Below are 22,775 nucleotides of genomic sequence, written 5' to 3'. Positions count from 1 at the left end.
TGTATGAGTTTCGGCAGACTGTCTCTTTCAAGGAATTAGTCCATTTCATCTAGATCATCAAATTTGTGTCGTCATAGTATTACTTTATTTTCTTTTTAGTGCCCGTGGGATCTTTAGTGATGTCCCCTCTCTAATTTCCAATATTAGCAATTTGTGTACTCTCTCTTTTTGTCTTTGTTAGCCTGGTTGGAGGATTATCAATTTTATCTTTTCAAAGAACCAGACTTTGGTCCTTTAATTTTTTCTATTGATTTCCCATTTTTAACTTCATGAATTTCTGCTTTAATCTTTATTATCTCTTTTCTTTTGCTAATTTTTAAATTAATTTGCTTTTCTTTTTCTAGTTTCCTAAGGTTGAAACTTAGATAACTGATTTTAGATATTTCTTCTTTTCTAATCCATGCATTCAGTGCCATAAATCTCCATCTAAACACTGCCTTTATTGCATCTCACAAGCTTTTATAAGCTATGTTTTTATTTTCATTTAGTTCAAATTGATTACCTTTAATTATACTAATGTGGTTCATTACACTGATTAACAAGCCAGTACTTTCACCAATGAAAATCCATTTCTGAGATTCAGCAAAGCCTTAGTGCTGATTGAGATGTGGTTACTAGATAGGTTTGTGGTCTTTTCTGGAGTTTAGGCTCTCTGCTTTAATGTTAGCTGAGCACTCCTGGAGTTCAGACTCCTGCTTAAAATAGCAGCTACCTATGGCTGTGAGTTAACCTACATACATATCTTAACTGCAGTAACTGTGCTGAGATGTTTTAATATAAATTGAAACATCATTATATTCCATTTAAAATATTTCAGAATGTATCCTTAAATCTAGGTCAATTCAGGAAGTGAAATGAGGTCAGTACTTCAAAGATTGTAAAATCTCTCAGATTGTTCATCACATCTCAACAAAGAACTTGTGTATTTGATACACAGCCACATTGACTTGAGGCCATTCAATGCATCTTAAGAGAAGAAACCAACATTTTTTGCTTATCACGCTCCCTTTAATGTTGGATGCTCATAAAAGTTTCCGTCCTTTCACAGCTATTTGACAGGAAAGCATGAAAGATAATTCTATTTAAAGTCTACAAATCTATAGATATAGAGAAGGAAAATAGTAGCTGAAGGTACATGTGAGAAGTAACATTGTTATAAGACAGTTAAGAAAGGCCTACTGGTATCTACCAATCCCCTTGGCCTCTGGAGACAGAAAGATGAAGAGACATTAATCTTGTACACAAAAGGCTCATAATCCATTAGAAACAATCAGGATAAAACAGGCAAATGATAAATTTACATTGGATACTATTGCTAGTGAAGTTAAGACTTTATCATTAAAATAAGAATTTGGTTCAAAGCAAGAAGGGAAAACAAAGATAGCAAGTGTTTGGATTAAAAATCAAGAATGAGATGGATTGCCAAAAGTTTCTGTATTGAATAGTTGTTTATTGAGTGCTTACAATTATATTTATTTGACTTTAAGATGTCAGATAACCTATCAGCTTTTTAAAGGAGAAAAAACTCTATTAAATGTGTGTATCAATCGTAAGGGCTATTTCCAGAAATGTAAAAATATGAACATGCCTATTTTGTGACACATGCCAAGCACTCTGCTAGGACAGTGGGTTCAAAAGTGTGCCTAGTAGTCATGGACCTAGCATTACAGAGACTAACCTAGTGGGGTTACACATACCTTACACAAATAAATACATAAAGATATAATTATAAACTCATGTTGCAAGAAATCTGATTAAGTTCGTTGAGTGTATAGGTAGTAAAAATCTGATTTAAAAAAGTTGTAGTGCAGAGGTTTCTCTAAATCTGAGTTTTAATCTTTATTTTTTGACTAGTGAATACTAAATTAATAAGCTGTTAGAATTTCCCTTCCATCTTCTTTCTCTCTACATCTCTGAGAAACTTTTCAATCTCTGCTATAGGTTGCAATCCTGTCTCTCATTCTTCCACATGACTTATCCACCATATTAGGCACCCTATCTAAATCTTCCATCAAAACTAATTTTATGGATCCAGATTTGTACATCTTGTCCCACATTAAGATTTTCATAACACCTCAAGTCAATTAAAAATTTTTGGATGAAACCTTTAAGAGTCATGTTATAGACACTGTAAAAGAGCACAGTTGTCTTTACGTGTCAAACAAGATTGTCCAAGTAATGTCAATTCTTTTACAGCATGTTCAGTTAATCAATATGTATCACTTACTACAGTTATGGTATTATGCTGGGACTAGAGGGATAAAATTATTACATGTTTTCTACTTTGAAGGAGACTCAAATCTAGTTGAAGAGATAAGAAAAATAATATTCTTCTATGAGTATAACGTCAGTCAATAAATGACATTTATCCAGAACAGTCTTGGTTTATCTGGAGAGCTGGGAGTTGGAAAAAACAACAAAGAGATAGGGAAAAAACCAAAACCAACCAAACAAAAATCCTCCTATACCCTAGTAGTAAATCACTCATCCTAATGGCTTGGTAATTGCTGGATATTATTTAACCCTAGTGTGCTAGTATATTAGAAATTAGAGTAATAGACCTTGCTCTTTGCTTTGACCCAACCAACTACAAAGAATACCATCCCACTCTTTCTTTTGCTAACCATCTTTGAGAGCTTAGATTATTATTATATATTGAAGGAACAATCCATCTTACATAAGCTGAATGTTTTATTCTATTTTTGCCATTTCTTAAAATCAAAGCAACCTAGAAACAGTTATTTCCACAAACTCATTACTTATTGCTAACTTGACATATTCCACTTGATCATCTGGTGTAATGTATATATTCTTGAAACTAAATTGATTATCTTGACACTTGCTCTTGGCACAATGAAAAGAAAGCTTATAGCTTCAAATATAAGGTCTACATATTACCACATTACAAGGTTAAGATGCCAGGAAAACTAGGAAAGTTTTTTAAAAAATCAAAGACATTGTGTTAATGGTTGATAAAACTATGAATTTAAGAAAATTTGAATATAGGACGCTCAAGCATAAAGAATATCTGAAATGCAGATCCTAAATGTGATGCCTTCTTCAATATCTTACACCTAAACAAACTATGTGAGAGCATGGGTGTATTAATTTTGCAAAGATTGCAATCTCAGATATACTGCATCCTAGCTATGACATTTTCTAAGAATTTTTCTCTTAAAAACTGTGAAAGCATGAGGCCAGCAACATCAGTAGAAAATTTAGGTGAGCATGAGTATGACACTACAAACTGATTAGTGTGAAAAGGTCACAGTGGCAAGAACAAGAAAATGACCAAACGTGCTGTACGGAATCCATGAAACAGAAAATGCTTTCGGCACAAGTATGAGATTATACAATGCATTAGCCATTATTGTTAGCAATAATTTTACTTACTTTTTTAAATTCACGTGACTAAAAGTACATTGATAAATATATGCATTATGTGCATACCAAAATATTGGTTTTGCTTCTCCAAAGACCAGCAAATGTCACTACTGATCAGATTCATGCACACAATGTGAGTAGTACTGAGGGCCAGGGAATCACGGTGTAAAAAGCAAAGTGAAGATGGTACAGTAAAGATACCTGGTCAGCACATTTCTCAGGGAGACTGTCAACCTCCCTGTTTCTCTTATACCCATTTCAGCACCAAACGATACTAAAACCTGAGCACTCAGCAGGATGAACCATCTTTCCTAATTGTGGCTGAGAAGAGCACTTGGGCAATGGAACACAGTGATCAGCACACATTCCCGCTCTGCCTTCAGATGATTAGGTTTTGGATGCCTACACTGTGATAAAGCAGAACTTGAACTTAAGCTTGAAGGAATCTGTTTTTAGAGAAAAAAAAAGAGATGGAAACACTGAGGAAGTCAGGACCCATGCAACTCTCCTCCTCTTGATTGCTCTGAAAAGCAGGAATCTTGGACAAACAAGGCTATTTTTGCTCACCAATTATCCTCTGAGCATTTGTCTTACTGAACCCCACAATTTGTCTTGATCTCATCACTTTTGGGAAGGTTGCAATCCCACATTTATCTACTCTCTCACCATCATCTCTAATCTCTTTCTTTCATCTGCCTCGGTGTCCTCGTTTCCAATCACACATAGCTCTGCTCCGTCACAAATGACCATTCTCGGGACCTCACTGCCCTCTCCAGCAGGCCCTGTTTGGCAGTTTCTTTGACACCAAAATGGCCAATGCATACTTTCTCCATTTCATGACCCCTGCCTACCCCCTTCTCCATCTTTTGCAAACTAGCTTTTAGCTCTGTCTCCCCTCCCTACCCAACACTGTTTCTTAAGCTAATGATTATCTCTCTCCCTCAGTCTGTTGGATCTCTGCACCACTGTCTTCTAACTGTCTCTTGGCATAGCCTTGTCCCTTGCCTTTTACAACCTGACATTATCCAGGTTTTTTTCTTTTTCTGCTTCTTCTGTCTTATTTTTTTCTTCTACCTTCAAGTTATGACCATTATCCAGGGCAGAGTCTTTGCTTCTCTGATCTTTTCCCTTTTTAAACTGGGAGATATTAAAATGGTTTTCCTCAGTCTGAAGTACCTTAGAAGTGACCACTGAGGGTTCAGAACAATAGGAAGGGTGGACAGATGGTGTGTCCCCACCACTTCAAACGGAATAGTTCTGCTTTTACCTGTTGTACCTGTTCTATATTGTTTCTTTTGGAGAGCTTGTTTGTATCCATCGGTGTACTGAACAATTGCATCAAAATCATAAAACCTGAATCTAGTTTCTTGTTTTATCACTACCTATATGACTTTCAACAAATATTTCAAAGCATTCATGCATTTCTTGCATCCAGACCATTCCTTCCATCTGGACTCCTCACCTACCGCGTTCCTCAGCACCTTCCTAACTCCTACTAATATTTTGTTTGGTCTTCTATGTCACTTCCTCCAGGAAGGCCTCTATGAACCCAAAATCCAGGTTGGGTGTTTGTCTGATGTGGTACCATTGCATTCTGTACCAATCTCTTCACACAGCACTTACTTCATTGTGTTGTCTATTTGTCTACATTTCCTACTAAACTGGAAGCTCACTGAGGACAAAGTATTATTCGTGCCTCTAGTATAGTATCTGGCATGTAATAAGTTTGAAAAATCCAAGCAGATACACATATATCCCAGCAAGGATATCCAAATTAGGTGACACTGCTCTCTAAAGAGAATTGAAAGGGTTATCCCTCAAACTGATCAAACTGCTTTTCTTATTTGTCTGCTTCCTGAGCGTCCCTGACAGCGCCTTCATCCACTTCTGAGTCCTGTTCACAACACCCTCACTATTTGCTTTTTGGGGAAGTTATTTTATATTTTCATTCCAATTTTTCTTGCCTGAAACAGAAGAATACTGATGTATACTGATGTCTCTGATGACCACAAAAAATCAGAAGTACTAAATATCATGCTATTTTCAACACTATCACTACATCATTCTTAACAAAATTCTAACATTATACTATTTTGGCCTAATTTCAACAATTCTATCTTCTACTAGTAAATAAAGGTAATAAATCTTCAAGGGATTGTAGGCCATATCTAAGCAGTTTATAAGAATGTTGATGGCTTAACTGCCTTGTAAAGAACATATTGCTTCAAATATTTGCTGCACAAAAATGTATATATAAATGCGACCAAAAAATCCTAGAATCAAATCAAAGGAAGGAGCAATATACTGTCCACACCTACTCCACAAACATAGCCTTAGAGAAATTCCAAACTAAAACTAGAAAGGGCAGTAGGTACAGTCCCATCTTTAACCCTAAACTGTAATATCACCTTCAACAGGAAAAGCCTGAGTACCTCCATCAGAAATGCTGTAAGATCTGAAAGCAAAATTACATTTAACTTCAGTGAGTTTTGTTTTTGTTTTTATAATGAGAACCTGAGTATCAGATGAGTAGCTGCTGAGATGACTTTTAAAATCCTGTTCAACTCTGAGAATCTGGTCAAGGATTTGGATCATGAATCAGTTTAAGTCACATTATCTGCAGGGTAACTTTCTCATATTTCTAAAAACAATAGTAATTTTGTAAAGAGATAAAGCCTCATGGCCAACAGGGAAAATGTTACTTACGAGTATTGTGTCAGCAGTTCCAAATCATTATGCATGTTGATTGGATATGCTTCACTGAGTTCAAACAACTTCTCCAGGGCCTCATAAATGAAAATGATGCAAATAAGAGAAGCAAAAGCTTCTTCAGTAAACCGGGTGATGTAGCAGACAAGGGAGCTTGCATCAGTGGCCACTAGTATGATACACAGAGTAGCAGTCCAAAGTCCAATGCTAGCTCTTAGAGAGAGGTATGATAGCCCATATTCTCTAGAAGGAGGAAAAGAAGTAGAAATAAGGTCATTTAGCAGCTTGCCACCATTTCAAATAGATGGAAAGAAGTCTAATTCAGGAAGTGAAAGTAAATAAGCTTCACATTCCATGAGTATCTAAATTCAAGACTGTCTAAAGGGAACGTCTAAGGGGACAAAACTAAAAGGAGTTTCTCTGTGTAGAACAGAATATCATTTTTTATAAATTTTACATAACAAATCACACAAATCTTTCACTTTTTCTTTATTTCCATGGAAAGACAAAAATGGCAAACTGAATTGAATCAGCCACTTCTACCTCTCCCAGCAGACCCCCAAATGTGATGTTGGGAGAAGTATAAATACAGTGGAGAAATAGGAAGGGGCTAAGGGCCAAAAGTATTTAACACTTACTTGCAAAATTTAAACAAAATCTTTTCAAACACCAAAACTGGTCCTGTACTGCCTAATATGGTAAGAGGCTGTCCACCAAAGAGAGAATAGGCTATCCCAGTCATAGATGCTCCAAAGAGGGATTCGATTGCACTCTGTGTAGAGATATAAATAAGTCCATTATCTAAGCTGCACAGGCAACCATTATAACTAGGGAGAAAATGTTTAAAATACATGAGTATATTCTTTCTCCTTTGCCATGAAAAGCCTAGTGACCTTGGGCAGGATGTAGGGTAAGAGGCGGGGACAAGCAGTCAGCAGGATAGGATTGATACTCAGTGCGGATATGTCCTCTCCATATTCCTTATCTTGCTTTTCTCTTGTCTACTAAGAGTTTACATGTATTTATGGTAAGTGTCAAGACAGAAGCATGGCCTGTATAAATAGGAAAGGGACTCCTTGTGAGGTGAGAACCAGAGCAAAAAGCTAGCCAAGCCTTGAGGATCAGGGATGAGACTAGAACCTTGTGTAAGACCAAGAATTAACTTCTGAGATATTCCACTCCCAGACTACTAGTTCTACTAGCCATCCAGGAAACTCATATGAAGTGTACCGGTAAGACCACACATCAAATCTCTCCTAATAACAGAATAAATATGTAAATGGATACTTGTCTAACCATGAATATTAAAAACTGATTGAGGTTTAGAATTCTAAGAAAAACACAATACATACTATACGACCTTCAGTTGCTTCTCCCAGCAGTCCTCCAAATGTGATGACAGGAGACATACACGCGCAGTAGAGAAACAGAAAAGATGCTAAGCACTGCAGGCTGAAAGCATCTCTGAAGTCACTCCAGAAGTATGGAGCTTTTCTTTTGATATCTAAAATAAGTCCCCCAAAAATCCTAAGACAGGGGGGAGAAACACAAAAGTGAAATCCAAATATAAAAAAAACCCACACAAATCAAAATCCTCATTTACTTTGTTGCCAGGTCACAGTATACGTTTTCCATCAGCAGAGATGAGACCCATTTTAACCTGCTACATTTTATTATCATGATCTACAGAGATGGCTTTGTACCACTATGTTACTTCAATCCCTAACCAAATATTGTGCCAGCAACCAAAACAAAAACAAAAACAAAAACAAAACAAAACAAAAACCAGATTCTCTCAAACAAGGTTCAGAGTGCTTCCTCAATCAAAATTCAAAAAATGAGATTTAAGGATTACTCTAATCTCTGTGCCATTTCTATACCCATCTATTCTTCCTAAACTCAGGCCTGCTACCCTCAATCACTGGTAATATTTTCTAATTGTTTACACTTCATTTAGTGTAGCAGAAAGTGAAGGTTGGGAGGGTAAATTGGCTTTTGTATTCTCCAATAGTGAGTGAATATTACCCTGGAGAGAAGAAGTAGTGTTTAACCATGGCTCCAGTTACCTACTTTCTCTGCCAAGATATTCCTCACCAGGTATTGTTTCAAACATGCTTCTAAATGGCCTTAAGGATGACGGTAACACCTAGTAAAGACAGAGTGCCTCCATAAGTGGAAGGAGAGTAATGAACAGGTATTCGTTTTTGAACATTTGATAATAATATGTGGATTTAACACTTGGCTACTAAGAGCTCTTTGTGCTCCATGGAATAAAGATGTCATATTAAAATGAATTAAGACTATGATTAAGTTCCTGCAGGGAATTTAAAAATCCTATTATTTCCAATACACTGCCAGTATGCTGAATATATTTGAATTATGCAAAAATATTAACTTTTGTTATTTATTTTCTAGATAGAAATATTCACTGGCAAGCTAAGAATTATCTTGCAAATTATTGTTCTATTGAGAAACATTCTGGTATGCCTTGAAAATGTATCTCTTCATTTTGACTATCATTTTTAATTCCCCTGATCTGAAATAGACCCAATAGTAACATGTTAGTAAGTATCTTAACTAGTATGTAAGTGATACAATCACTATGTTTTACTAGTGATTGCTTCCATCAGAAAGATATGGAGTAGGAGAAACTGAATAGGATGAAATTCCAATTGAAAAGACGACATTTAAACTCAAAGGAGCTTATAGTGAACCTGTGAAACTCACACAAACAAAGATCATCTTAGGTTCCCCTACTTGTGTCTGATAAATATTTACATAGTTTTTATTTGGGGAGGATCATTTTTCTGAATGATTTGTTAACTTATCAAAGTCACAATTCAAAATAAATGTAATCTACTAATTATTCATTCATTTGTAATTTATATCCCATCTAATCCCCCAAATATTTTGAGGTGGTTATGAACTATTACATAGTAGTTAATATTTATAGGTTTGATAGTCCTTTCTATTAGACCATTGTTTTTTAATTAATTACTTATTAGGGCATACATTAGTCTAAGTAGCTATTATATTACTGTGTAATAAACGTGCTTTTAGCAGCAAAAATCTAAATCCGGAAGTGGGAGGTCATTGCAGAGAACAGTGCAAGAGCAGCCCAGATGTACACCAGCAACTCCAGGAGAGCAGATGAGTAATGGATACTTCAAGTCATGTCAGCAACAGAATCTGTGGAAGAACTCTGGAGAAGCGAAGATACCGGATATTGGTGACCTGGGAGGATTTAGGAAGCAGTAAGGAAAAGTGAACTTCGAAAAAAATCTAAGCTATGTGGCATGTTACACCTGAGAGGGAGAGAAAGAGAGAAAAAAAAAGAGCCACCAAAAATAAAAAGACAGCATATGAAAGCAAACAGAAGGAGTAACCACGCTTCCAGTAAAGGGAAAAGGAAAAAACTATTTGAATCATCTCAAATTATGTATGGAGCCCGAGGAAGACATTCAAGGACATTTCCTCAGAGACAAAACATAGATAAAGGGAAAGAACAGAGGAGAATTACAATGCACAGAGTTATCAGAAACTAGAAAGTCGGTTTAGAGGACACAGTGAAAGCAGTCCAGGAAATGGCCTTGAGAGGAGGGGTACCAATCCTGCAAAACCTTTGCCATTGCCTTCAATTTTAATGGAGGCTGTGTGCACATATTCCCTGAAGACAGACCCTCCCAAGGTTTTCTGATTTTCTGCTCACACATTGCTTGGAGAGAGACAAGCTGTCAAAAAACGATAAAGAACCATTTTAAGAAATAAATTGAAGCTTTCATCTCTTCAAAGATGTGTGATTAGAAAAATAAATCATATAGCTCTTTCAAATTACAACCATGAAAATAAAAAATACTATTATATACATCCTACTTGCATGTAATGAGATAGGGTCTATAAGACTGAGTTCATGGTATTTATTTTTATTTCCATCTTGAACTTGAAGCTTTCAACAGGCTCTTTTAGAAGGGGCAACTGACAGTTTTCTTATTCATTCTAAGAATCTGTGAATTCATTTTATGCACAGCAAAATGAAAGACTAGGTAAGATAAAATGGAATGGTGTATCCACTGTTCTGGTTTAATAGTAACAAAAATCATTAGTAAATACTAGGAAATCAAATTAACTAGAATTAAATAGGTGTTCAAGTACTAGGTATTCAAATAAATAGGTACTCAAATGAATAGGTATTCATTAACAGGTATTCAAAGTATAAAAAAAATTACATCTCAAAACAGCAATTCTTGACACAAAGAATGGTCTCTCACTTGGCCTTTAAGTCCCATACAAGTGCGTTTCACTAACCTTCCAGTTCGCTGGAGTTCAGGTCCACTATGTCCTCCGTGGGGTTCTGCTTCCCCATGAGCTGCTGTTCCATTTGGTACAGCAGGAATCTTCCTCTTCTCCTGCAGGAAGTTTTTTGTTTTTGTTTTTTAATTTCAGGTGCTAGTTGTAAATAACAAAAACAAATTTTTTTCCCTTGAGGCAAAATGCAGAGTGGCTAAGAACCCAGGCTCTGTTACTCATTTGCTGCATGACCTCTAGCAAGTTATCTAGCCTCCTAAAGGTTCAATTCCCTCCTCCATTTACTATTTATAATAACGACATCTACACCAGTGTGATTGAGAAAATTAAATAAAGTGATGAACATGTGCTCATTCGTTCAACTAATCTTCATTGAGTGCCTTGTGTGCCAGACACTGTTATGGATGCTAGAGAGGCAAAGGTGAGCAAGAAAAAGCATTCTTAGTGGAGCCAAACAACAAATCTCTAATGTCAAATTGAGATAGAAGTATGAAGACAAATGAAGGAAAGGAAGGGGACAGAGAGAGATGAAGGCTGAGTAGGTTGGAGTGAGGAGGCACTAGGTATGGCGGTGCCATATGCCTGGCATGGTTCAACTCTTCAATAAACTTAAACTATTACTGTTAGCTATTTTTAAGGGTGTTCCCTCTTTTATTCTGGCTGATATCTTCCTACCCATGAAATAATTTACAATAGGTTTTTTTCTGACACAAAGAGATTCAAAAGATTTTTACAAAAGGCAACTTCTACGTGAACCATTGAAAAATTAACTGAGGCTTATGTAAGTGCTGTCTTACCCACCCACTTTTGTCGGTGATGGAGATTTTTAAAAATCAGTTATCTTAGAGCATGCCAATGTGTTCAAAAGGGCTTAAAAAGATCATAAAACATTTTAAAGTGGTGCAATTAAAATTTTCACTTGACTGCCATTCCAAAATAGTGTAATCATTATCAAATGATCTCATATACAATGGGACATTTAGGTAAAATGGCACAGGTTTAAAACATGAGAAAAATAGATTTTGAAATGCACAAAATATAGAAAAGTTCATTGCTTGATTTTTTTACAATTTCCCAAGTACATCAATAGGTACATTAAACTAAAGTTCAAAGATAATAGAGAGGATGTCTGTCAACTGCTAGAGGAACTGCCTTTACATATAAGTAATTATCATATGTCCATAAAGGGCTTTAAGAATGGCCTAGTACCTTTAATACTCAACAGTCATCCAGGAAATACTTCTTAGCTTCCACAAATCTCAGAAAGCAAATGATATTATTTGGTCTTCTGGGTAATTATCCCTTATTGGCTATGTTGACTCATTGCCTTACAATGGAAAAAGCTATATATCAACCAGCCAAATAATAAATCATGAAAGATATTTGCCATTCTAAAGTACCTGTTTCATCTAGGTGTGTTATCTTATAGTAAGGGGGGAAAGTATGTGAAAAAGATGTATGAACAGTACTGATGAATATTCTGAGGAAAATACAGGAAATATCTTTTGTTCAGAAACACAGGTATTTTGGTATTTTAAAACAAATCAATGACTGAGTATATATTTGACTACTCAAATTATACAACCTATTTATTCAATCAACAAATACTTATTGGGCAGCCCGGGTGGCTCAGTGATTTAGCACCACCTTCAGCCCAGGGCATGATCCTGGAGACCCAGGATCGAGTCCTAGGTCGGGCTCCCTGCATGGAGCCTGCTTCTCCCTCTACCTGTGTCTCTGCCTCTCTCTCTCCCTCCTCTCTGTGTTTCTCATGAATAAATAAATAAAATCTTTTAAAATAAAACAAACAAAAAAAACCAAATACTTATTGAGAGCCAATTTGTGTCAGGTTCTTGTTCTCACCACTAACATACCAGTGAAAAATCAGGACTATGGAGCTCACATTCTAATGGGGAATGCAAAAAATAAACAAATTAAACACATAAATTAATTCTATCGTGTGTTAGAAAGATTAAAACTATGTAAAAATAAAAAATTTAGAATAAAGAGGGTCTGAGGTGTGGGTTGAGTAGTGAGGCAGGAAGGAGTGACAATTATAAACAGAATGGTTAGGTAGGATCAGTGAGAAAGCATCATTTGAGAAAAATGTGAGGGAGTTGAGGGAATAAGTCGTAAAAATAACTGAGGGCTATCCAGGCAGAAAAAGTCAATAGGACAGTGTCAAGGCAGGAGTATGGCTGTAGGGTCTGAAGAATAGGAAGCAAAGAAGCCAACATGGTTGGAGAGGAGTGAGCAAGAAAGAAAATGGTAGTTCATTTGAAGAGGTAAAAAACAGCCAAAATGTATAGGCTTAGTAAATCACTGTAAGTATTTGGCTTTTATTCTCAGTGAAACGAGAAAGTGTTAAAGGGTTTCGAGGAAAGGGGCAGCATTATCTCACTTGGAGTCACTCGGGCTGCTATGTTGAGAACACAGGGGCTAAGGACAGAAGAAAGGAGATCAGTTTAAAAACTATTTAAATAATCCAGGAGGAAAATGATAGTCGCTTGAACTAGAATGGTGGCAGTGGCATCAATGAGAAATGGTGTAATTCTAGATAAATACTGAAGGCAACGCCAAGAGTATTTCCTGGCAGAATGGAAATCCAACAATAAATAAAAAATTAGTGGTTTTGGCCTGATCACCTGTAAGATTGGAATTAAGGACCTACCAATATAGGAAGGTACAGATGGAACAGACTTTGCAAAAAGATTGGAGTTTCTTTGTATTCTTCAGGAAGCACTATATTGCCTTTCCCCACATAAATGCAAAGATGTATATAGGAACAGAAATGAGACAATCTGCAATTCAGTTCAAACTTTGGACATGTCAAATTTTAGATATCTTTAAGACATCCAAGTGAAGACATGGGATAGGAATTTGGAAAAATACTTCTCAAAGTTCAAAGTGAACAATAAATTTGGGAGAGGATTTAAAGCTCTAAGATTGGATGACATTACCAAGAGAATGAGTGTGGGTAGAAAAGAGAAGATGGCTGAAGATTGAGCCTGCATCATTTCAAATTAAAGAAATCAGAGAAAAAAAGATGAAACCAGCATAGGGGACTGAGGAGTGAAAAGTGAGCTAGGAGAAAAATAAAGAATGTAGTGTTTTGAGAGCTAAGCAAAGAGCAAAAAATATATCAGGGAAACAGGAGTCATAACTCTGTCCAAGGCTGTTCCCTGATTGGCTAAATAAAATGCAGACTGGGAATTGACTATTGGATTGGGTTTGGGCATTGTGGAGATCTTTGGTGACCTGAATGTAAGTAATATTAGTAAAGTGATGGGGGCAAAAGCCTTATTGGAAAAAGTTTAAGAGAGATTTAGAGAAAAGGAATTGGAAGCAGGTGGTACAGAGGGCCATTCCTGTGCCATTTGGTTGCAGAAGGCAAAAAAGGAATGGGTGAGTGGCTGATAGTAGTTGTAGTGTTGAGAGTTCTTTTTTTTTTAAGATTTCCAAATTAAGAAGTTTGCATGCTAATAAAAATGTTGCGTGCTAATAAAAATTTAAAAACTCAGAACAGAAGAAATGATGACATAGGAGAGAAAGAGGAAAACTGGTGGCATAATGTCTTTGAGTAGGTTTGAAGAGATGGGATCTGGTGCAAAGGTAGGATGCTAACTTTGGCTAATTCATCATCAGTAATACATGGGAAGGCAGACTGTGTGGGTGCAGATGCTGGTAGGCAGATATGCGTGGTAGTAGGAATCTATGGCAGTTCTCTTTTGATCATTTCAAATTTCTCAGGAAAGTGGGAAGCAAGTTAAAATCAGAACGTGAGAGTCAGGAAGGATGTGCTAAAGATCTGAGGAGAGAAAACGTGTGAAATAGTCATCTAGAGAGAATTCATGGACTAGGGGAGTACAGCATGATGAACTTGCAACATCAAGGGCCCACTTGAGGTATGTGGCCATGAATTAATAAAATCAGTCAGTGTAGTTATCTTTTCCTTCAGCTATACTGAACTGCATCAATGCAGAACCAAGAATTGGATTCACACAGGGTTGTGGTTTCAACAAGCGAGTAAATGGCATGAGAGAAAAGTGAAGTTTAGGGTCTACAAAAGGGAGTGATCATAATGACGAGTATAAAGTTCCAAAGAATATTTTTAAGGTTATCATTTGAGGGGACTAGCTATTCCTCTCTTAACTGAGAGGAAAAAGTGTTTAAAGATCTGTGATTTATGGGGTCCCTGGGTGGCTCAGTCAGTTAAGAATCTGACTCTTGATTTTTGGCTCAGGTCATGATCTCAGGGTTGTGAGATGGAGCCTAGCATCTCCTTCTCCCTCTGCCCCCACCTCCACGCATATGTGTTCTCTCTCTCTCTCTCAAAAAAAAAAAAAAAAAATCTGTTTCAAAAGATTTCAAAAGAATATAAAAACCACAGAAATTATCCCATGGGGGAAAATAGTATTTGAATGAGTATGAAGTCAGAGTGATTAATATCTTTTAATTTATCTTGCTTCATTTAATGAAATAAAACATAGTTCATAGTATCTGTTATTCAATTACAACATACATTTAAAAAATACTAATGTTGTAAAGAAGCATAGCAGAACCCAAGTGCCTTGATTCCTAATTCAATGTTCTTTCTACTACTGCCTCTTAATACTCAGAATCCAATAATTAATCCTGATTTTAAAGAGTCTCATAAAAATAATTTTAAAAATAGAGAGCTCCCAGGCCTCAACTTGCTTCAAAAATATCATTCCTCAAAGGCAAGATGTTTTAAAAAATGTTTGACTTAAGCTTTAGTGTTTAAAAAACTAAATGGTGTTAACAAGTGACTTTGAAAGTCTCACTCTCAATTTATTAATATTTTCATAGAATTTTCCCAAATATCAGTTTCTTATTACTTCAGGAGGCATTATAGTGCCTTTTCTAATATTGTAAGTGCAAAGATGTTTACAAGTACAAGAATAAGTCCACCGGTTACCCTAAAAATTACTCTTTAAGCAACTTCTTTTATTTTGGTAGTAGATCAACTGAAATTATGTGGCTGTAGCTATAGAATCAGAAAATTGTAATTGTCGAGAAAAGGAAATCATATTATCTCCAATAATTATGAAATGACTTCAGAATGAAAATACAGAAATACAAACAACATCAGTACATATTTCTTAAATGGATAGTGAGATTGAGCTGCCTTTTTAAATACTCACAACTGAATGGTACACATGTTCATTTGCCCACCTCTGGCTAACCAGGAAAACTACTACGTCCAGGGCTGAGTCAACTACAGCAGAAGAGTCTGACGGGTTGTACTCCACCGAGACAAGAGCCCAAGACAAGGCTGAGTAGATGACAACTGGGAGGATTTCAGGAGGCATATTCAGTAGGAACAGAGGTGGCAATATGAATGAGTGGGTTTAACAAACATTTGGCCACCAATCTCAACACAGTCAGGCCTACAGTTAAAGAATGACCCCTCAAAAAAATAAAAAAATAATAAAAAATAAATGACCCCTCAAAATAGCGGCAATCTTTATTTTTACCTTTCTCAATTATATAATGATTGAAATTATAGGCAAAATTGTTAAAAGTTTTATACCATATGTCTACACCAAGGTAATACCTAAGAATCATAATTAAAAAATTATTCTCAATCATAAATATGATTAGCAGTAATGGGAATTTTCCATATAATATGATCAAGCCATGTCTTTGAATTTTCCTTTTTTAAATTTTTTCACTGTTTTATCTTTAAAAATATTGATCCACCTGGAACCTGTAAATATTCCAATTTAATGCAAGACAGAATTAAATAAATTTTGACATTAGTTACATAAACAACATACACTTATCAAAAAGAACTTTATTTATTTAGATTTTTTAAAAAGTTTTTATTTTAATCAACTGGTGCTTATCATGACAAGTACATTCCTTAATCCTCAGCATCTATTTCACCATCCCCCCACCCACCTCCCCTCAGGTAACCATCAGTTTGTTCTCAATAGTTAAAAGTCCGTTTGTTTGTCTCTCTCTTTTTTCCTTTACTCATTTGTTTTGTTTCTTAAATTCCACATATGAGTGAAATTGAATGGTATTTGTCTTTCTCTGGCTGACTTATTTTGCTTAGCATTCTACTCTCTAGCTCCACCCATGTGGCAAATGGCAAGATTCCAGTCTTTTTATGGCTAACATTCCATTGTATGTATACCACCTCTTCTTTATCCATTCATCAATCAATGGACATTTAGGCTGCTTCCATATCTTGACTATTTTAAATAATGCTGCTATAAACATAGTGGTGCATGTATCCCTTTGAATTAGTGTTCTTGTATTCTTTGGATAAATACACAGTAGTGTGACTCCTGGACCAAAGGATGGTTCCACGTTTAACTTTTTGAGAAACTTCCATACTGTTTTCCCCAGTGGCTGCACCAGTTTGCATCCCTACCAACAGTGCAAGAGGATCATTTTTCTCCACATCCTTGCCAACACCTGCTGTTTCTTGTTTTTTATTTTATCCATTCTGACAGGTATGAGGTGAACCTCACTGTGGTTTTCATTTGCATTTCCCTGATGATGAGTAATGGTGAGCATCTTTTCATGTGTCTGTTTGCCATCTGGATGTCTTTGGCGAAATGTCTGTTCATGTCCTCTGTCCATTTTTAATTGGATTATTTGGTTTTTGGGTATTGAGTTTTATAAGTTCTTTATATATTTTGGATACTAACTCTTTATGGGATATCAAAAAGAACTTTAAAGCATTAAAGAGCTTTGAAACATCTTAGAAGTTTAATTTCTACATATATAGACATTTCTATATAAAAACAAACGTCTTAAAAGTTTGAAACGTCTTAAAAGTTTAATTTCCACATATATAGACATTTCTATATAAAAACAAATATTTCTACTTACTAAACATTAAAGAGTTTGACTGAATAGTGAAATGTTTAGTGTGGCAAGGTGGACTAAAGAGGCAGAAAACAAGGTCATATGACTTTGTCCTTCAACAGTGATAAATGATGTCAGCTAGGAAAAATATAAATTATTGAGTGCCTTACTGTATATATTTTTAACTAGTTTTCATTTGGTACATTATAAGATGGCACATTCCAACAACTATTATATGGAGAGAACAATCCTTTTCCAATCCTTTATATATCCACATGTTCCCATGGATATCAACATTAGACCGCTTATTGCCTTGAGCTCAATCAAAGTACTGCATGATTTAATGTGAATTCTTTAGTGTTCTGTAAGGTCATGGCATAAAGGGTTTTATGTAGAACAGGTAGTTCTCATTTCTTAATTAGTTGCTCTGCTCATTCTCTTTCACATTGAGTATAGTATCCGCAGTTATTCCTATATCTCTCAGGGACCAGCCTTCTTCCACTTCCGGGGACCTTCTGCGAAGTAGAAAGGCTGTATAGAGATGTGTGGTACCTGATTTTCATCATCCAGTCAAATAAGACCTGTGAACTCCAAGACTAAACAAACTTTCTTCTCAGGACCCACTTGGACATTAGAAAGTAATAACTACTTCTTCAGCTGTTTCAGGAAGATTCTTCAGGTAGATCAAGAAGCTCCTTCTGTGTGGACTGTTCAGCAGATGGTGAACCTCTGGTTAAGAACTCAGGTTGGAGCATGTGAGTGGCTCAGTTCGGTTAAGCCACTGACTCTTGATTTCTGCTCAGATCATGATCTCAGGGTTCTGAGATGCAGCTCCGCTGTGGCTCTGGGCTGAGTGGGGAGCCTCTCCCTCCCCTTAGTCCCTCCCCCCACTCACATGCAGGCATATATGCGCTCTCTCACTCTCAAAAAAAAAAAAGGGGGGGGCTTAGGCACATTGAGTCTCTGCAGCTTCTCTGATGTTTCAAAAGATATCTGACTAAATCTTCATCACCCCCTAGTTAATGAGCATTGTTTAACTTCCAGGTTTCACCCATCATCTGATAAAAGCACTCTTTCCAGTTTTCTCAATTTCATCTCCTGGTGAGGTTTTAGAACACTATGTATCTACTGGCCTTTTCACCCTGTGCTCCTTGTTTTATTTATTTATTTTTTTGTGACAAGTTTTTCTTTTTCTCATTCTTCTCTTTTTCTTTTAGATACACTCAGAAAGATTTAAATGAATTAAGCCATGAGGTATTCACAGAAATAATTAAAGTAAGAAGAGTAAGCAGTAAGAAAATCTGGACACACGGCAAAATTAGATCTTTAATTCCTAGATCAGGGATCCTACTCCATGCTCCAGAGACAAGAGAGGAGGAGCAGAGAGGAAGAAGGTGCCAGTAACCCCACAAGAAGCATGGTGGAGGGAGCCCCATATCTGGGCAGTAGGTTGAATTTTCTTAATAATTGCCAATTTCAAAGAGCTATATCAAAATATGGAAGGATAGGAGTGGGATAATTCTCAAGCCATATTTTACACTTTCATTACGATTTTAATTTTCCTCCAGTATAATATGTTTTAAAGTGGGTTTAAAATTTTTCCAGGCATGTGGAACCATTTGATTTAGTGGCATATCATCAATATACCAAATTTCTCAGTGAGGTGTGTTGGATATCATCAAGAAAGACTCTGTAACTTCATGCCCCTGGCTTCTGAGATGTTATATAGGTCCTGGTACAAATTCCAATGTGGGGAGAACAAGGGGTTCCTCATACCAACAAGCAATGCTACCATCCAGCTTAATTCTGACACTATTTGATGGGAGGCAGCATCAGATTCCAGGGTTGAGGGTTCACTCCTTCAAGACTGCTCCCACCTCACTCCCCAGGTTGCTATGTGAGCTTCTGAGTGAGTGGTTCAGAGGTTCCCATGACCCCCTCCTCAGGTTTGATTAATTTGCTAGAGCTGCTCAGAGAACTCAGGGAAACATTTTACTTCCAGAGTTTTGGTTTATTATAAAAGCATGTAACTCAGAAAAACACAGCCAGTAGAAAGATGCACAGGGCAAGGTATGGGGAAAGGGCAGGCGCCTCCACACCCTTTCCATATGTGCTACTCTCTCCAGTCTCCACATATTCACCAACCTGGAAGCTCTCTTTTCCCTGTCCTTCTGGGATTCCATGGAGGCTTCATTACATAGGCATGATTGATTAAACCATTGGCCACTGGTGATTGAACTCAATCTCCAGCCCTTTCACTCCCTAAAAGTTCCAACCTTCTAATCACACAGTTGCCTCCACTGGCCACCAGCCCCCATCCTGTGGGGAGTCCCAAAAGTCGCCAAATTAACATAACAAAGACATCTTTGTTGCTCTCCTCTTGTAGGAAATTTCAAGGGGAGCAACAAAAAGGAGCTCCGTGCCAAAAAGGGAATGAATACCAAATATATATTTATAATTATAAATTACAATATCACAGAGGTTATCATTTAAATCATTTTGAACCTTTTGAATGAGTTATACTATTTCAGTGCATGTATGTAAAAGACAACAAAAGGTGAGATTTTTAAGAGTATTTTCAAATAAACATACCTGGGAAGGAACATTTTTAGGAGGCTCTATTCGAATGCTTGGATCCCATTCTCCAGGAGGGAGAACAGTAACCTGATCCAAAAATTCATCAATTCCTGATACCAAGTCATTGCGATCTTTAGCTTTGTAAGCAACATCATGAAATACCTATAGGAGGACAAGAGAAAAAGAGAAAAACAATAAATAAAAGATAAAAAAGTAATTATAAAATTTTAATGTGTTCAGTGTTTTCACTTCCCAGTTATCTTAAATGTGATTATAACAATTTAAAGAAATAGGTAGCTCTAAATGAAGAAGTTTTTAACTTAAAACTATTATAATTTACTTTATTCTATGAATGCATACAGATATATTTTTTTCTTAGAATGCTAGAATGAATATTGAAATTTCTGGAGGTAAGGGTAAGAGAAAGGGAAAGGAATAAGAAGAGAAGCTCATTAAACTAGAATTAAGCATTCAAGTTTGGGGGATTCCTGGGTGGCTCATTGGTTTAGTACCTGTCCTTGGCCCAGGGTGTGATCCTGGAGTCCCAGAATCCGTTCCGCATCAGGCTCCCTGCATGGAGCTTGCTTCTCCCTCTGCCTGTGTCTCTGCCTTTCTCTCTCTCTGTCTCTCATGAATAAATAAATAAAATCTTTAAAAAAAATTTTTTTTTTAAAGCATTCAGGTTTGGGGCAGCCCGGGTGGCTCAGCGGTTTAGCACCGCCTTCAGCCCAGGGCCTGGTCCTGGAGACCCGGGATCAAGTCCCACGTCAGGCTCCCTGCATGGAGCCTGCTTCTCCCTCTGCCTGTGTCTCTGCCTCTCTTTCTCTCTCTCATTCTGTGTCTCTCATGAATAAATAAATATAATCGTTTTTTTTTTTAAAAAAAAAGCATTCAGGTTTGGTAAAGGTTATATATTATGTGTGGGTAAGTCAAACTTTCCAAGAAGTCCTTGCTTAAAAATAGAAATAAGATTTATAGAATATATTAAAAATTTTAGCAATATTTATACCCTGGAACATATAAAGCAATTAAAAAGGTTTACTTTTTTAATTTTTAAATAATAATGAAGTTATAAATTAGTATTCTCTTGATATATGTCATATCTATACAGTGTAGCAAGCATATTTCCATTCAAGGTGAGTTACATTTACACACATACACACAGCACCCTGTGGTAGTCACTTAAGCTATTGACAGAACTTCTGTCTCTTCTAGACATAGGGTAAGATTTCTTTCTTTGCCTTCCTTGATATTGGGGTTAGGTATGTCCCACTCAGGTGTACCTATGTCACCGTCAAATGGAAATTAATGATAATCTGTGTGTAAGTTAATACATTGCCTTTTGTCTGCTATAATAACTGAGAAAATGCAAGTTGAGATGGAGTTGCTATGGGCTCGGGTGCCTGAGTGACTATAATGAGCTGAACCCCTCTGCCAACTCATGACAGAAAGAAATCCTCATTGTTTTAAACCACTGAAATTTTAGGTGGTTACTCCTACAGCATAACTTAATCTCTTCTGACTAACACACAGAAGAACCATATACTTAACACAGCAAATGAGGAAAGTAAAAATAAAGATAAATGGAAAATAAATCTATACTATAAATATTTCTGATGCTTTTTGTATTCCATATAATATGAAATGGAACAAATATATCATGCTTGGGGCTATTAAATTATTATTTATGCTGAGCTACATATTACAGTGACCACATATTCCAGAATTCCCAGGGAAATTGTGCTTTCAAATATTCTATTCTACTTTTAGGCCATTTGTTTTAGTTTCTGGCTTGATACTGAATCTAGACTGCCGAAGAAGAGATAACGATTATTTTCAAAGGTTTTTTCTTTACTTCCCAGGCAAGAACTTTTCACAAAAGATCATTGGTGTGATAAATATATAGTCTTTGTTCAGGATCAAGTGAAAACACGAAAGAAATATTAATGGTTTAGTTGTATCTTGGGAAAGATAAATTTTTAAAAAATATTGACAACACTGATTTCCCTTCGACAGGCCACTGAGTTTATAGCTCAGCTATCTATCTACCTCTAAAGAGTTTTATGTGGCCATGAGACCCAATCTGAACATTTAAGAATTGCAAATGTTTTTAATCCCAACAAGAGTTTAACTACTTTACTCTTGCCTGCTAATAGCAACTGTTTGGAAATCTTTGAGTTGATCTCTTAATTTAAAAAATTGCTTCCGGCAGCCTGGGTGGCTCAGTGGTTTAGCGCTGCCTTCAGCCCAGGGTGTGATCCTGGAGACCCGGGATCCAGTCCCACGTCTGGCTCCCTCCATGGAGCCTGCTTCTCCCTCTGCCTGTGTCTCTGCCTCTCTCTCTTTCTGTGTCTCTCATGAATGAATAAATAAATAAAATCTTTTTAAAAAATTGCTTCAAGTGATCACATGTTCCTATTCCTATACCTGCTTTAGATAAATAAATTAAATTCATCCAGGACAGCTGATTTCCTATTATCTTCAAACTCCTCAAAGATACAGATATCATAATTTGTTTGATTTTAAATTGAAAACATTCTTTACTATTGATTTCCTATCACCAATTTTCCCAGTAGTTTAATTACTTTAAATGGCTCCTCTCCCTTCTCCTTATGTAGTGAACCTAACATTCTGACTTCAACATACATTTAACTTTTAAGAGAAGCCTTCCCTGATCCCCTCTCAAACAAGATTACACATCTTGTTAATACTCTCCTAGTACATTCTTTTTCTTGATAGTTTTCACTGTATTTATAATTATAATTAATTGTTAATTAAATAATTAGTTGCTTAGTGCTTATTTTTCCTGCTAAAACATGAGCTCTGAACATTCATTTAACATTTATCAAACTATTTCTATGCTAAGGATACAGCAGTGAATAAAACCAACAAAAATTCATCCCCTCATGGAGCTTATGTTGTAGTGGGAGGGGAGAGATGGAAAATAAGCAATATTG

General features: G+C 36.3%; 1 protein-coding gene and 1 pseudogene across 8 annotated transcripts in view; both read right to left on the bottom strand.

Annotated features, from left to right (window-relative positions):
- The window catches only part of SLC4A10 (solute carrier family 4 member 10), a 286,086-nt gene that overhangs the window by 72,535 nt on the left and 190,776 nt on the right, over positions 1 to 22,775 (bottom strand). For all 8 annotated transcript variants that reach the window (XM_049106281.1, XM_025471057.3, XM_049106286.1 and 5 more), the window contains 5 exons: positions 19,834 to 19,980; positions 10,399 to 10,499; positions 7,446 to 7,620; positions 6,732 to 6,865; positions 6,091 to 6,336 (listed from right to left, as the gene is read on the bottom strand). In XM_049106281.1, the coding sequence (XP_048962238.1) occupies positions 6,091 to 6,336; positions 6,732 to 6,865; positions 7,446 to 7,620; positions 10,399 to 10,499; positions 19,834 to 19,980 (803 nt within the window). The remainder of the gene's footprint in view (positions 1 to 6,090; positions 6,337 to 6,731; positions 6,866 to 7,445; positions 7,621 to 10,398; positions 10,500 to 19,833; positions 19,981 to 22,775) is intronic.
- LOC112674613 (UBX domain-containing protein 8-like) lies at positions 17,293 to 19,424 on the bottom strand (annotated as a pseudogene).

This window comes from Canis lupus, chromosome 36 (genome assembly GCF_003254725.2).
Source record: "Canis lupus dingo isolate Sandy chromosome 36, ASM325472v2, whole genome shotgun sequence".
NCBI classification, from domain to species: domain Eukaryota; kingdom Metazoa; phylum Chordata; class Mammalia; order Carnivora; family Canidae; genus Canis; species Canis lupus.
Note: the sequence above shows the minus strand (reverse complement) of the source record. Positions and strands in the feature narration are given on the sequence as shown.